The sequence below is a fragment of the Hoplias malabaricus genome, chromosome 3 (genome assembly GCF_029633855.1).
Source record: "Hoplias malabaricus isolate fHopMal1 chromosome 3, fHopMal1.hap1, whole genome shotgun sequence".
NCBI lineage: Eukaryota > Metazoa > Chordata > Actinopteri > Characiformes > Erythrinidae > Hoplias > Hoplias malabaricus.
Genome location: NC_089802.1, coordinates 46082207 through 46099304, shown reverse-complemented (window position 1 = coordinate 46099304; position 17098 = coordinate 46082207). Strand labels below are relative to the sequence as shown.

General features: G+C 36.7%; 1 protein-coding gene across 1 annotated transcript; it reads left to right on the top strand.

Moving 5' to 3' along the window:
* The first annotated feature begins 373 nt into the window (after window positions 1-373).
* Window positions 374-15878, top strand: LOC136692628 (zinc finger E-box-binding homeobox 2-like). The gene is made up of 8 exons (XM_066666185.1): window positions 374-526; window positions 6556-6807; window positions 8294-8479; window positions 10706-10923; window positions 11163-11271; window positions 11553-12871; window positions 14383-14566; window positions 14765-15878. The coding sequence occupies exons 1-8, from the start codon at window positions 496-498 to the stop codon at window positions 15346-15348; spliced, it is 2883 nt and encodes a 960-aa protein (XP_066522282.1). The 5' UTR covers window positions 374-495; the 3' UTR covers window positions 15349-15878.
* The last annotated feature ends 1220 nt before the right edge of the window (window positions 15879-17098 follow it).

Sequence of the window (17098 nt, the reverse complement as noted above, 5' to 3'; positions counted from 1 at the left end):
TCTAAGATGGGTGTTAAAAACAAGAAAATGACAAAAACTGAGAAGGCCGTTAACAGTTCATCTTTAGAGTTGTATTTCATTTCCTCTGTGTTTTGGGCAATCAACATTTCTGCTATTTTTGCATGTGCTGTATTTTTATACAAATACCTTGATTGTCACTGTACAAGTACAACAAGATCAGTATGAATTATCTTGTGTTAACATGCATTAGACTGTCCAGTACTTGACTGAGCCTCTGTATTTTTATTTTGTGTGCTTATATGTGTGTCTGGATATTTGTTTCTGTCTCTGTGTGTCTGAAAGATACCATAGGGGGATGTAGGAGGTGTAGCTGTGATGTGGTGTGTGTGACTCATTGTTAGAGTGTGAAAATAGCGACGTCAGATAATTCCGCATATGTTTTTAAAGGTTTTTACGTTTTAAGGACAGTAGAGATGAATTTGATTGCTGTTCAGTGAAAAGTCTGTAATAAACTCTTAACTGCTGTGGTTTTACATGTCAATGCTCTACACTGACGCTACAGAAGGTAAAACTAAATGTTTCTTATCTCTTGCTGGTTTCTGCCATGTGTGCTTGCCTTCTTTTTTGTTACAGAAATAAGAGATGCTTTAAAATGATGTCTGGTCTTTGAATATATCATTTGCTGTTTAAACGGGAGTTTACTGTAATGTTTTAATTACTAGTAAAAAACCTGAACTGACTTAATCTCAAAATGGTTGAGCTGGCACTCTGTTACAGGTTTTCATGTGGCTTCTACTGTACCGATAACTTTTTCAGACTGTAAGTTTCCATATGTTCATACACAGAGCCCAGAATAGTCAATGTTTTGCCTTGTATAGTTTTTTTTTTTAACAATGATTTTCAAACAAGAGCTGCTCTCGGTGGTGAAGAGAAGCTGATTTTGAACTGTGCCTTTGGCTTTCCTTGTGTGCAAAAATGAAAGTTGAGAAACACCTACATATCATATATTATCACATTGTCAAAATAGCGAGTATTTACTTCATACTTAAAGCAGAAATATATATTTAACCTTTCCAAATTCTTTCCAAACATTTCCAAGTCTTGTTTTGCTGGTAGAGCTTATGTGTGAATTTACAAAATACCTCAAGTGTAAGGCAACTAAATTCCATTTAAGATCTCACAACTGATTTTCATATAATTTGTACATATCTAAAGCCGCAGTTGATGTAATGTAATATGTAGTCTATTAAAAGTACTTGAATTCCAAAATTGTAAAGGGACAGTAAGAAGGTAACTGTTAATTCATCTGTAGTTTTTCCAAATATATTTGTTCTATCTATCTACAGTAAAACTGGACAAAAGCCTACATTCTCTTCAGATATCTATCATCCCCAGATCTTATATATGTTTATCCTAGATATCCTAACTCGTCAGTAATTCACAACATGGAAAACTGTGTGTCTAACATTACGGAAATCTCAGGAGTCTGGTTGTTGTTATATTTTATTATATAATGTCTTCTGATCCTGAGTTGAACAATTAAGCTTTTGCATCACTCCGTTTTTTAAATCACTTTAAAATGTAAAACTTTTTTAGTTTTTTTTTTCTCCCCCACAGTATGGTTACATTTGGTACATATTTATTTATTTGTTTATTGTTTTTATTTATTTACTTTTACTGTTATCATTATGAATTGTTGTTTAATTTCCCCTAACATATTGTGCTTATTTATGTAACTACAAACACTAATAAATTATGGTGAAATTACAGATATTAACTGTAACATCTGTGTGGATGTTTTATTCGTTCATACAAATACAGAAGTATGAAACTCTTTATAGACTTCTGATAGAGGCCATAAAACTCAAGCTGATATTACAAAATAATGAAAGAACAAAAAAAATACCTTTTGAGATGATTGGTACAGGTGTGCACTCTGTGCACATGTAAAAGACACATCGTATGGTTACATTTTAATTTGTTATCCGACACATTAATATTGCATTAAAACATTGTTAAATTCTTTGTCTATTCAATATGTTTTCCCTTTTGGTGCCATAAGTAATGGTACTGGTTACACCTTGTTTGTCTGAACATATTGCAAAATGGCAAAATTAATGACTAAATGTTTAATTTAAAAAATAAAACTTTTGTAAAGTTTTTTCTACAGTTCTCAGCGAACATGTTTGTAGCACTTCATTTATCTGAGGATGTCCTTTTAGTTTATAAATTGTATTAGCAATACAGGTATCGTAGTATACACAAGTTTATGAATGCTGAAATTTAACAATGTTTAACTGATTTAGCACACACAAACACACACACACACAGGTATACACACAAACAAACACATACTTACACATGAGCATTGGCTCAGAGTTTTTCTGGCTGAAATATAAGACTGAGTAAAGAATGTGATCAAGCCCAGATATATAAATAAATCAGTCAGGGGAGATAATGAGAGCCATCCCTGCAAAACATGGACACAGGCCACTGTCATTTACTGCCACAGCACGAATTACACTCCACTCAACCCTAATGTAGAGCAGGCCCACTTCTGCTGAGCTTAGAAGGAATAGATGTGGTCCATAGGACCTGCCATTCCAAAGGATTTTTCATGGAGATTCTTAGTAATCAGTTTATATATCAACGGTAGATAATTAGCAGAATGTTATTAAACTTTCATAGGTATCTGCAAGACTACATTTGAACTACACTACATTCACAGTTCCCAAAACTGGGGTGAAGAAGGTCTTGTTTGACAGAACACTTGTGCTGTTTTTTTAATGAATCTTTTTTTAAAGCTATTTCTTAAAATTATTCAGGTGTTCCGCTTAGTATGAAAGCCTTTCCTGGGCTAAATCCAGTTTGGTCCGGTATGGCTTAATTTCAAAGGCTGAATTTTGGAGGTGTGGAAAAACATATCTTCATCTTTGTTTTAAAAGCATAAAAGCAAACCACACCAAAAGCTGCAATAAAGACCAAGGCTGGACAGAATGTGTACTGTAAAAATGTATACTACACTGCAATCATAAATTTTACATTTTACATTTAAGGACTGTTTAGTTTACAGTACTTTTGTGTTAACAAAAAAATAGATATACACCGTAAAAAAGCCTTAGTATTTACATAAAAATAAGGAAGAAACATTGTTTTGGCATAAAAGTAACATGTAAATTGCTTGACAAATGAGAGAATGGAGATATAGCTATATTTAGATATAGCCAAACCACATCCTATATTTAGCCCTTAAAAGGAGATATTGCTGAAAGGACTAAAGAAATATGCAGTATCTGGGTGCCACACTCCAGCACTTTCCTGACCAACACACATCTCGTCAAAACATGCACAGAAACACAAACACACACAGAAATACACAAAATAATCACCCCAATGCAACCCAAAATCAAAAAGTCTCAGACAAGAAAAAATAAAGAAACTCTGGAAATCACAGAAAATATGGAGAAGCAAGGCTTCTACAATGATTCTCGCTCCTCCCAGTACTTGGACACTTGTAGCGCCCCTAATGGTTTGCGTGTTTAACAGTGAAATAATGTATTTTTTACAGTAAAGAGATGTATACAATATTATTATTTTATTATTATTATGTGTTTTGGTTGATTAAAATATTTATGGTATTTCACTGTTACAGAAACTGTTTTCAACCTTTTTGAAGTTTACAGTCATTTACTGTCATGCTTTTACAGTTTTCCACCGTAAAATTTCACAGACATTTTTTACAGTGTATATATTTATTTTATTTTTATTTTATTAAATAAAAAATTAGGAGATATTTTGACTGGAAGCTAAACAAAGGAAGGGTGGTCTCAGTCCCACTATGGTAAGAAGTAAAAAAGAAAGTACAATAATATATAAGTTGGAGCAGCACAGACAGAAAGTGACCTATGTGTTTTGAATAGTGATCATGCCATGAATATGTGTTTACACTAATATAAACATTGTATAACTCTTTCATTAATCTGAATGAGTGGAGTTTATTGCTCCTATATTCTGCACAGTCATAGAAATAAAGGTCACATTTTGAGTGCTGTGTGTATTTGGGCACAAATATATGGCCTGATCCAAACCCAACTTCAACTAAGTGAGTGGGGTCATTATTGTGCACAGTCATAATAGAAAAGGTCAAATTGTGCTCGGCATGAGTGTGTATGACTTTGCAAACCTACTGGTGGGAAAAACACTATTGGTTTTTCATGTACACTACAGAAAAGGTGTATTACTCATGAGTGAGCAACATTGGGGCTTCACACACACATACACACACACACACACACACACACACACACACACACAGGCCGTGCTGCATTGTTATTTTTTCCAGCACAGTCGAACTGAAACTGCAGCTTCCTGCCATGCGATGCCAACATGTTCACACTTCGACTTTGAACTGATTAGAGAGAAAGTAGTGAACCCAATCATGTAAACACACACATGCACACAAACACACACACACACACACACACACACACACAGACACACACACACACACACACTTACACACTGTACAGAAACCTCTGTCAAACAGAGAAATGATTACAGAAAACATATCCTATTTTAGATTTCAGTGCTTTACTATTTGTTAAATGAACTAGATATTTTTAGGAAAAGTTTGGAAAATTTGTATTTAAATAAATCCTATTGTATGTCTGTATTTCATGGATCAATGAAACATTGAATAATTACAACAATTACAAGATGCGATAGCATGCAAACATCTAGGGACTCAAAATATATGGCTTTTTGGTAATAAGTTTTGGTGCAAGATTTTGGGGCAAAAATATAAAACATAAATTATAATATTAAACAGTGATTATTCATTAAAATGTACAAAAGTGTGTTCTCTGTATAGGATAAGTAAACTTATTTCAGTCAAAAAAAAAACTGCGCAAATTTCAAACAAATAATTTGAATTAATTAATTGAATGGATGTGTGCAAACTAATTCAGAGTAATAGCATATTTATGTATTAATCTGTGTATAGAAAAACATATCCATTTGTTATCACAATGTTGCATCATTTATTTAAATGATATAAAATGTTGAAAAATATTATTATTATTATAATATATTAACTGAATTTGGATTCTGGAGCAGTGGATATTTTGCTTACTTTATTGAAGGCATTCTATTGCTATTTTAATTACGACGTTAAATGCCATGCATTAGTAATTTTGTAGAGCTCAGAGATTTATTGGAACATATTGAATCATCAACCTCATTTTCGGAAAGTGCCAAGAAAGACAGCATCAGCTGGCATGGTTTCTGCCACAACTGCTTTCTGATGCTTTGCGCTGAATGTAGGAGAGTAACTATTAGCAGGTTTGCAGTACGCTCAACCTGAATTGAATAACATTTGTTGTAAAGAATAATGAAGATTTTAAAACACAGATCCTTTTAACAGCAGTTTTACTCAGTATGGCGAATTGTGCCTTGGTCAGTAACACAAGGCATTCCTCAGAATACTGGTGGTTTTAATGTCTTTCAGTTCTTCATATTCAATTGTTCTTCAGCCCAAAAATGTTTCACATCACTTGGAAAAATTCTAATGAAGCACGTCTGTGGGTGCCAGTTCATTCAAGTGTACATATAAACATATTAGAGCCATGTGATATGAATCATAAGCTCCTTTAATCAAGTTCTGATTGTTCATTTTTGACGATTTACAAAAAAGAGTTATAAAAACTCAATAAGCAGAATTCAAAATGTACGCCTGCAGGGTCCGGACACATAAAACCAAACGACTCATTATATTTTTGCAACAAGGGAAGAATGCAAACATTTTGGTAATCGTAATATCAATGTTTAGTAAGTCTGAATTTTATTCTCCTAATTTAAAAAACATTCTGTACACTTTCTCACTTGTTTTTAATCAATAACATATTTCCCAAAACTTCTTAAACTATTACATTATTGCTTTTTGACACTTTTTTGTGTCGCTGTTTTAATTTTGTCAGAGTATGATTTTCTTGTACAGTTTTGTGTTACTGTATGTAACAGAATGAAAAAAGTTTTGCTCAGCCACCCTTAATACATATATCTATATGGTTTCATTTGTCTCACTGTTTTGTCCCTTCCCAAATCTAATCTGTTTTTTTTCTGATCAAGCAACCTGTTTTGTTCAATCTCAAACAACTGAAATATAAGTTATGAATAAAAAGAGATAAATAAATGTAAGTTATATATAAGTATACTATAAATATATGTATGAAAATATATGAATATATGAATAAAAAACTAATTGACACAAGTCTTTAGTTATTTCCCTATCCCCGAGCAGCCCAAACATGATACTTTTAAGTAAATATGTATAAAAAAAAATTGGAAATTTGTTTTCTGTTTTCAGTTACAAAATCAAGAAAATATGTCACTGGCCAGGGCAAAAAAACATGGGGTATAACTGTGTTAATATTAGCAAATGTAAAAATCCTCCAGTGTGTGTCTGGCTGTAGTAGTAAGTAATTTTCTGCTTGTGGTTGGTGTTTTCAATTATACACAAGTTTTTCCCCCCGTAATTGATCTCTCATTTCTCTCTCTCTCTCTCTCGCTCTCGCTCTCGCTCTCTCCCTCTTGTAGTTGATACAGGAGGTTTGCTGGACTCTGAGGGAGAGGATGAAGGGTGTGTATGGGGGACGGATGTGCAGGATGAAAGAAACGGGCAGGATAAGTTGAGTGTGACGGCCAGCGAGGGCACTGAGCCCAGCAGCCCCACTCGCTTTGCCCGAGCCCACAGCCTGAGTCCTCCCGACGTGCACTGGGACGACACAGAGACCACTGTCCTGCCAGCCACGTCCAGGGACACAGACAACACTGCACACAGCATGTACAGTAAGTAAATACCATTAAATCCAGCAGATGTGTTCAAAGACAATCAAATCTCTGTCAAATCCACTGGCAGCACCTTTGAGATTAAAGCGTCATATACAAGTCTGAATTATGAGAGTATTAGGTCAAACATTTTTTTGTTCAACAAATACATATAACTACAATGAAACCAAACGTGTAGAACTACAACATAGAAGCTCCTGCAGTTAATTGGGTTAATGGGTCAGACAGGCTTCAGTTTAGAACAGAAACATATTAAAAAGTAAAAAAGACCATAAAACTGCATTTACACCATATTCCAAATCAGCGCTATATGAGGCAATCATCTTTCATTATGCACATAGAAGTTACCCTCTATGTTTAGTTATGATGATTTACACATGATTATAATCATTGCAGTAGTTGTGACTCTGTACCAGTTCTGAAAGTTCAGCAATTTCCAACGCCTCCGAGATATTAGAAATGATAATAGCCAGACCGTGGACGGAAATTGAAACCTCTTGCTAGCATCCAGATAACACTAAAGTCACTGCAGTATGAAGGGCTCTTTTTAAAACGTCAAGCATGACAAAGGCCTGTCACATCAAACGAGGTGTTCTCCATCTAAAATCCAAATTGAGGTTATGAGGCTTTCTTTTTATACTGGCGGACATCAAAGGCTTTCACGGCATGCCTAGAAACATTCACTGCAGTCTCTCCCTCTCTCTGATGAAGAAGAAGAAACAAAGTTTTTACTGCAATGAAGCACTCTGGCTCTTCTCTGGCCACATTAGAGAAAGCTGGAAATATGATGCCAACATCTGCAAACATTTGAAAAATCCTCCTCAAAGTCACAGCGCTGCACTGGCATCTGTCCTTCTCTCTTTCTCTCAGTATTATTATCTGATGTTTTTTTTCCCTGCTCTTTGGCTGTTATTGCTCTCAGGGGAGAACCGCTGAAGCATTTTCTTCATTTGAGTTCTCATCATTCCCATTATGGAGCCTTTTTTAATTTCCCAAGAGTTTTCCCTTTTACACTTTCTTTAAGAAGGATCACACACACACACAAACAAACACAGACGAAGATAGTCACACACATACTGTTTTTTCTGTGGTGTTCAATATGGTTCTTAAGACATTGTTTGCTGAACAAGATTGATACACCTCTTCAGCTACAAAGCCTTAGCTAAATTAGGTTGCTGTGTTGTTTTGTAAAAAGTTAAATACAGAAATTGTACATCAAGCACATCCATATTAAACAAATAGCTTAAAAATGTGTATGGAGAAATATCTACCTTTACACACACTATATATATATGTGTGTGTGTGTTTGTTGTTGCCACAGAAAAGGTAGATTGCATTCCAGAATTGTCCTTAATGTAAGAATATGGTAAGAAAAAGCTGCTCTTGGATCAGCATAAAAAGGCACATTTTTCTTGGAGAAAGTATTCTATCTTACAGCAAAACAGATGATAAACTAACACTACCACATCCTGTCTCCTCTCCTCAGTGCAAAAAGATGCCCATGTGCTGGAGGACTTAGCTCGTTATGACTTTCTCATGCAGCTGAGAAAATCGAACCACCGACAGAGTCAGCAGCTCAACGGCTCCATCACCGCCTACAATTCTTGTGCTATACGGGAAGACTCGTTATCTACCCTGTCACCAGGCATTCGGGAATCACCAGAGAGAAAAGGTAAAAAGGCTTGGAAAAAAATACAGCACTGTGCTAATATCTTGTGGATCCAAGCGAATAGTTGAAAAACATGTTTATTTAACTACTAAATGCACTTATAACATCACTATACAATATTAGAACAAAAATCAATTGATCATTTATACAGTAAAAAAATGTAAAAAGTTAATGAAGCACTAATTGACCCAAAACAAGAAATGAATATCTATGAATACTTCTAGAATACACAGACAGGTTTAGAAATTTATGAGTGGACACAAGACAAACATAACATCACTACTTAACACTCCTGGGAAAAATTATTCAAACATTCTGCTTGTTTACTTGTACTATCAAATGTACAAATTACTGAAATATACATCAGATAATTACACTGAGTTAATGCCAAATAATTAATCAAGATCCAGAAAAAAATATTGTTTTGAGGAAGAGTGTTGAGGATGTAAATTTAGAAACACCTCATAATTACTAAAATATATACTGACACAAGTTGCAAATTGACTTATAAATGGAGCCAACTGAAAGAAAATATGACCCCAACAAGAGAGCCTCCCATAAAGCCAATATAAAATGTGGAGAAAGTGTTGTTTATTCACTGTAAGCTGATTTTAAAGTTTGATAAAAATATAAATATAAGAAGGTTATAAATGGAAAACACTTGGGTTGACTAAGGAAGATGTCAAAACAACAGGATAGAAAACTCAAAGCAAAAACAAAAAAGGTATAAAACAAGTTAATAATATAAAAGTAAAGAGTAAAGTCAATGTATCTCTGTCTCTGACAGAACGATAAGAAATCAGCTGAATTATATGGGATTTATGTCTAGAAATGCAAAATGAAAAGTGAAAAATGTTAATCAGTGATATCACTAATCTTCATCTGTCAAAGTGATGATGCCGCAAATTTTGTTTGGCACAGTTCTAATGAAACTTATTAAAATGACTGCCTGAAGACAACATTTATATATCCCCACTTATTTTTAATATGTTATTGTAGACCAGAGGAAATGGCAGTCATTACCTCGACAGTCAGTCCTCAGGTATACACTGAAGTTTTGGACACTTTTCTCATTCTGTTGATAGAAAAAAGGTTTGGTGATAATGAAAATCACAATGCATTGTGTCACTGTGCCAAGTGTTAAAGGTTTTCTTCAGGAAAGTCATGTCAACGTAATAACACAGCCAGTTAATGTCCTAGTCTCACACTGACTGAAAATTTGGTGGACATTAAATTGATTGGTCCATGACAATGTTCCATCCTGCAAAGCATGTCAATTGCTATCCAAGAAACTTGGAACCATCTTGATGCACAATATAGTTTTTTTCATTAGTGTAGTCCAAGTCTCAAGGAATTCAAGTCTAAGGACTAGCAACAAAATAATAAATGTATTTATGATTCCAAATTTGGTCCCCTACTTGACTGGGAAAATTTTGCCATTTATTCACATGACTTTAATTTAACGTTGGCTCAACAAACCACAAATAACATCCAACATTAGACTAAACTCAAATAACATTATTCCAGGTAGAAGTGTGATATTGTGTGTGTGAATATGTCGGTTTAAATCCTTCCAAATCTATCCTTGTGGCAGTTTACATTATTTGACGTTTTCATCCAATGCCTAGTTTTAGTGGTTAATAAACAATGATTTTAAAAATGCGTGCTGTTGATTTAATAAATTCGTGCAATCAAGGAGTGATCAAACTCACTCACCTACCACCTTAATGGAAAAATAATCTGTATAAATATTTTTTTAAAATGTATTATTTGATATAAGAATATACATGTGTGTGTGTTTGTGTATTCTGAGCAAAATACTGCTTACTGACAAAATAAGGTTTGTCATATTCATAGATACATAGCTGTAATTTAAACTAGAAATCATATTTTATTATCACTGAAATCTAAATGAATGGTTTTGTAAAAAAAGCAAGTAGCATTTTTCCCCTTGGCTCAAATGTAGTTATATATCCAGGACATGTACACTTTCTTTAATTTTGCACTAGTGTAACATGACTAATGTAGGTTTCAAAAAACCACCAAGTAGCATTGTGCAAACTGCATGTCTAAATGATAACTCACCCGCCTCAAACCATATAAACATTTAATCGTATGCTGACAGGGTTATGTAGTTCATGAAAAAAGATGACAAGAATTTACAAAATGTCTCACCGGTGAACAAAATGTGAAAAAGACGCAATCAGTTCTCTGTTGTTTAATCTGCAGACACAGATTCGATGAGCCCTGATCCCACAGGGACAGCTGTGCAGGTTTGTCCATTTTGCCAGCGGTCATATCGATGTGAAACCTCTCTCAGAGACCATATGAAATTGTGCCAGGAAAGAGAGGCAGGGCACACCTTATGCTCAATCTGTGGGTACAGCACTCCTTACAGGGCACAGATGGAGCAGCACCTGGCACATCACGCTCAAGCTCGAGACAAGGTAAGAGAATTTCTTTTATCTTGCTAAAACATCAGAATAATTAAAATTGCTATACAAATCACTTTGCTCAAAACCACTAAACCCTAACCCACAAACCACAAACCAGCACTTTGATAAATGACTGCTACTTTGTCCATACCCATAATACATTAAAAGGTCTCTTAAAAAAGTACCAGTAAATTTGTTTTTTGTACCCAAAATCCCTATTTAACATCCTGCTGTTTGCTTGTTTTTTCCAGGCCTCAGTGTCTGAACCTACTGTGGAAAACAGGAAGTTTAAATGTACAGAGTGCGGAAAAGCCTTTAAATACAAACATCATCTCAAAGAGCACCTACGCATTCATAGTGGTAAGCAGCACTATTGTTCCAGCGTTCTATGTCAGACATTCAATTGAAGGTAGAATTTTATCTATGTCGGCTGATACATCAATACACACTGATAAAGAGAGGCTCTTGTTAGTTCTTCAGTGCAGATGTAATAACTCAGTAATCAGTGGTTCTCAGTAAAACATCTTGTGTGCCACTCTACTCAGTTGGCTTTTAAGATGATGGATGATGTGTCATCCTTTCATTATCAACCTGTAGTTAAACTGTAGTTTTGTGTTTTTGTTTGTCTTTTGTCCCTGCAGGAGAGAAGCCGTATGAGTGCTCTAACTGTAAGAAGCGTTTCAGTCACTCAGGCTCCTACAGCTCACACCTTAGCAGCAAGAAGTGCCTCAGTGGAGTTGGGTCAGGGAATGGAGCATATTTTAACGGCCATTCCCATCCCACTTACCTCTTTCCCTCCCCGTCATCGCCCCCAGTAGCAGGAAGCAGGAATATTAGCAGAGGGAAGACCTCTCCATTTGGCCCTCTGAGTCAGTTCTTTGCAGAGCAGCTGCCATCTCAGGGACAAGAATCTATTACCTCTATGTTACGAGCTCCACAGGGATGGTCAGGGATGTTTAAAGGGACCACGCTACTGCCCTTGCTGCACTCCAGTGGCAAGTTTGAACACCTCCTGCAGGAAATGCTACGGAAGGAAGTGAGGAGGGAAGAGCATCGAGGGAAGGAAGAAAGAGAGGAGGTGGAGGAAAGTGAGGGAAGGTGTGAACTGCCTGTTGGTGCCATCTCATGCCAGTGGTGTTTTCAGATTTTCCCAAATGAGGTTGTTTTAAAACAGCACGAAAGATATCTGTGCAAGAGCATAGACGAACAGAATGCAGAGCAGTCACATTGCCGCAGAGAAGGATCACCGCTTAACTTTTCTCGCTCCTCCCAAGTGCCTCTGAAAAAACATTCCACCCCTAATGGATTCTCTAGAGACCTCTCTTCCCCTCAGAGGGCATCCTGGCACTCAGTCCCACAGCAGCTCCTCGTGCCACTACAGTCACCTGTGCATCATCCTGGACACTCCTTTTGGCCAAACAAAGAAACCAGCAGCCCCAGAAACCCTGCTCTTATGAGTCCCACTTCACCTTCACTACAACACCACAGACACCCACTCTCCTCAGGTTTCAGCTCTCCACCCTGCCTCGACCTGTCAGTCACCACATCTCCATGCCGACCCACCCTAAACAGACCGTCTCCCAAAACAGAGGGTTACCAGAGCGAGCCCCTAGACCTCTCCATTCCCAAAACCCGCAAAAGCTCCAAGGAAAAGAGAGAGCAGGCCTGCAATGGCAGCTCACCCCAGAAGGACTGGAGTGATGCTGAAAGTGTGTATAGGAGGTTAACTCCACCTTCTCAGCATCAAGTAGGTGGGGGCTATACGTCGTTATTTGGTAGTGCAGTTCTCAGCAGCTATTCCGTTTTAAATCCCATCTTCCCAAGTGCCCTTGCAGGGATGGGTCATAACGGTCTAACATCAGTTCCTCTAACACAGACAGCCCCCAGCCCTGGATTTCTGTCTCCTATGTCATATTTGCTGGATGCTGAGTCAGAAGCAATAAGGAAAAGAAATACTTTGGTGAGCATATAGACTTGTTCAGTAAGCCACATACTTGCAACAAGTTCAAACAACATGTACTCCAAGTACAGACCAAGGGTCTGATATACAGGGTGAATCAAACGTACACTCCTTTTAAGTACCCGTAAGTACCATTTTATCTGAATACCCCAGCAAGTAATAGGTGGCCACCATCTTGAATGATATTGGATCTAGGGCAAGTTTCATCCCCAATGGGAAGGTGGTCATGTAGCATATCAAAGAAATAAAAGGGTGTTCTGTGACTTTTGACTCTCCCTGTATAATAAATGAATAATTTTTTTCTATTTTTCCAGCTCCAGAGGCATCAGACTTTCAGAAGTTGGTGTTCTACAGCCCTAATTGGCTTTTTTGCTACTGCGATGAATAGAAATAATTACTGGTTATACTTAAGGGCTGTTTTGGAAACATGTGTTATCCATCCATACATCCATTATCTGTAACCGCTTATCCAATTTAGGGTTGCGGGGGGGTCCAGAGCCTACCTGGAATCATTGGGCGCAAGGCGGGAATACACCCTGGAGGGGACGCCAGTCCTTCACAGGGCAACACACACACACACACACATTCACTCACACACTCACACATACGGACACTTTCGAGTCACCAATCCACCTGCAACGTGTGTTTTTGGACTGTGGGAGGAAACCGGAGCACCCGGAGGAAACCCACGCGGACACAGGGAGAACACACCAACTCCTCACAGACAGTCACCCAGAGCGGGAATCGAACCCACAACCTCCAGGCCCCTGGATCTGTGTGACTGCGACACTACCTGCCGCGCCATGTGTTATGTAATAAATATTATACATTCTTATAATATTGGCTAAAATTCAAGCGTTTCCTCCAGTTTCATACTGAAACTCAGTAATAGACACTTGCTCAGCACTTAACAATTTAATTAGTTTGTACTACTATGGCAAAGAGTGATGCTGTTCCCTTCTGACTAAAAAGGGTTTACTCTTACACTTAGGTTTACTCTCAGTTTAAGTCAGTGTCCGTTATTCAAGAGAGCATCAAATCAAGACAGTGAACACAAAAATCATAACAGACCCTCATTCACTGTCTTTTAAACCTATGTAGGTGTCTTTTGATGAGCTTGTTTCCCCTGTTGGTGCTGTAAACCAGCACATTACTCAGAGGGGAATTCCTGCCTGTACATACTTAAAGGGCAAAGAAAATGCACGCCTGTTTACACACTGATGGGTTTGGAGTTCAGATACAAATTCTCAAAGTTCACAGTCATATCCTGACTAAACATATAAAATAGAGTGTATATTATACTCACTGTACACCATTTATAGTAGATATTACTCTTATAGTAGATATTACATTAGATATTGTAGATATTACATTCTTAAATGTGAATGCTATTACATATCAAAGAGCTCATCTGTATTTAAAAATTGCAGATTTCAATTTAAAAAAGTTAATTTCTCTCTCTCTCTCTTTCTCTCTCTCTCTCTCTCTCTCTCTCTCTCTCTCTCTCTCAGGGTGAACCAATAAATCGTGCATATCCAGACTACTTCTCTCTGATGGAGGAGGGACTGGATGGAGATCATCTGCCAGGGAGAAAGAGACTGAGGAAAACAGAAGAAGGTCTATATGCATGTGATATCTGTGATAAAAGTTTCCAGAAGAGTAGCTCTCTACTTCGACACAAATATGAACATACAGGTACAGACACAACAGAACTGTGTCATATGTTAACACCGAAGATACTTGAGATATACACATTGTAAACGAAAGTTATAACATTGGGTTATTGGGTGTGAAGGAGTTTTGTCATTTTAAATTTCAAAGATATTATAGTACCATTAAAAGTTTATAAATGAGACAGACCATTGACTTATCCTGACTGCTGTTCCGTTGCAGGAAAGCGGCCCCATGAATGCCAGATCTGCAAAAAAGCATTTAAACACAAGCACCACCTGATAGAGCACAGCCGACTGCACTCTGGAGAAAAGCCCTACCAATGTGATAAATGCGGCAAGCGCTTCTCTCATTCAGGCTCCTACTCACAGCACATGAACCACCGCTATGCATTCTGCAGTCGAGACCATGACCCAGATGGTACTGGAGAGGAGCTCTTAGTGGGGGATTCCTACCCAAGCCCACGCAGGGAGCTTAATCCTGAAGCAGAAGATGCACCTCTAAGCCTCCTCAGTGATTCCAGCCTTGATGGAGCTCCACTAGGCCTAAGAGTGGAAGATGACGAAGAGGAGGAGAGCTCACTCAGTAACCATGCCCATGATAGAAGTGTGGAGAGCAGAACAGGAATGGAGGAGAAAAGTGGAGGCCAGGAACCAACGAGTGAAAATAGTGAGGAGAAAAAGAAATCAGAAAGTTCTGTTGAAGGACCAGAGAGCAAAAGAATCAATCACTGCAAGAAAATGACAGTAGAGCAGAATGGAGATGGAGAAAGAGACAGACAGGAGATTAATCTAGTGATGGTATGAGTCTGCTGGACAGAGAAAATAAGATTTAAGCTTTAAGTTGACGTACCACAGATGTGAACGTACTTACATGGGTTGTACTGTACAGTGCAATGGAGAACTTATTACATTCTCACATAAGTGCTGAGAGACTCACCTCCTGTTGGACAGTAAAGAACACAGTGAAGGCTCTGTGAACAAACAATTGCCTTTAGATCTATGCCAGCACAAAACATTCTTGACAATAACGCAATACATACATGCTATTACAATCAATGCAGTCACATGCACACAAAGCTATAGGACCAAAGCTGCACTGTATATTTGCTAATCACTAAACACAGTGTCCACAAAAGTACTGTTTAGCCCTATCCATACTTCATGACCATAAACATTACTCAACACTGTGAACAGGTTAATGTCAGGTTATTTTAAATTTCACTCCCCAGTTACAGGTACAGACAAGAAAAATATTTTCTTTCCCTTTTTTAGATGTAAGGTAACCCTTGTTAACAACTCTAAATACACTTAATTTGTATCTTTTCCCTTTTCCTGGAAACCGTTCACCATTGATGTGAAAGTTGATTATATATATATATATATATATATATATATATATATATATATATATATATATATATAAACATGATTTATACATATTTGCACTCTTTAATGTTCTTTTGTGTGTTACATTCAGTAATGCCACTTTATTTTTCCAAAGAAACGTTGCAATAATAAATAAGATAAAAATACATTTAAAAATATATTGCAGTTAAAAATGAGAAACTGTTATTTAATTCTCTTGAAAATATATTGAACTGTCAAAAGTACAAAGAAAATATTTCCAATGGTTTAAACGAATACCAGGATTGTATTTTGTAAATGTTAACAAACTTTGAATTTGATGTCTGCAACACACACACACACACACACACACACACACACACACACACACAAATGGTAGAACATTCACACTTTTCAAATAGTCCACAATAATCAGGGTAGAAAAAAACACAATCACTCCGCCTTGCGGCACCAAAAATCCAGTGGGCAGAGTTGGACTATACCCAACTCTGCCCAGTCTGTGTTTTCATTGGTTAATAAATCGAATGTTGCTATTGGTCTGAACCTTGGAGCCAGAATTAAAGTCGCTACACAGCTGTGACTATAGCGGCTTTGGTTACACGTAAGTTTGAACTTAAACATTGTTTGGCATCCTTGTTCTTCATGTGATATGAATATAGCAATTAGTATATAGTATTAGTATGACACATTTGAGAATAGTTTTTCTGCTATTTCTGTCAACACATTCCGGTGAACATTCTGCACACTCACCTGTATATACTATCTTGGATATCTAATGTTAAAACACCACCACGGAATAGATACATGAAAGATCAGAATGATAAAGATTTTTAATAATAATAATTTAATAATAAAAAAACAGCAAATATCCTCATTTAATGACAAAATGTTTTTAATCCAACGGCATAATTTTCATGTTTAACGATCATAAAGTATTCATTGTTTTAGTTAGTAGTTTAGAAATTACTTGATATTTTTCATAATAAATACTGTGACACAAAAGTATATAACAAAATATCTTTGCTTCAAACACTTAAGAATAGGTGTAGCATGGAACATATGAAAGATTAAAGCAAAGGTTTACGATCAATATGGTTTGTAAATAGCAAAATAGACGTAAGTCACGTTAAAAAAAAAAAACATTAGTTCTGAATTTTTGACATATTTGCAGTGCATTTCCAAACAAAGG

Coding starts and splice junctions, on each gene's coding strand:
- LOC136692628 (XM_066666185.1), top strand. CDS start 496: ATGTCAATGCTCTACACTGACGCTACAGAAG. Junction 10,924..11,162: donor ACGCTCAAGCTCGAGACAAG/GTAAGAGAATTT, acceptor TGTTTTTTCCAG/GCCTCAGTGTCTGAACCTAC. Junction 12,872..14,382: donor TAAGGAAAAGAAATACTTTG/GTGAGCATATAG, acceptor TCTCTCTCTCAG/GGTGAACCAATAAATCGTGC.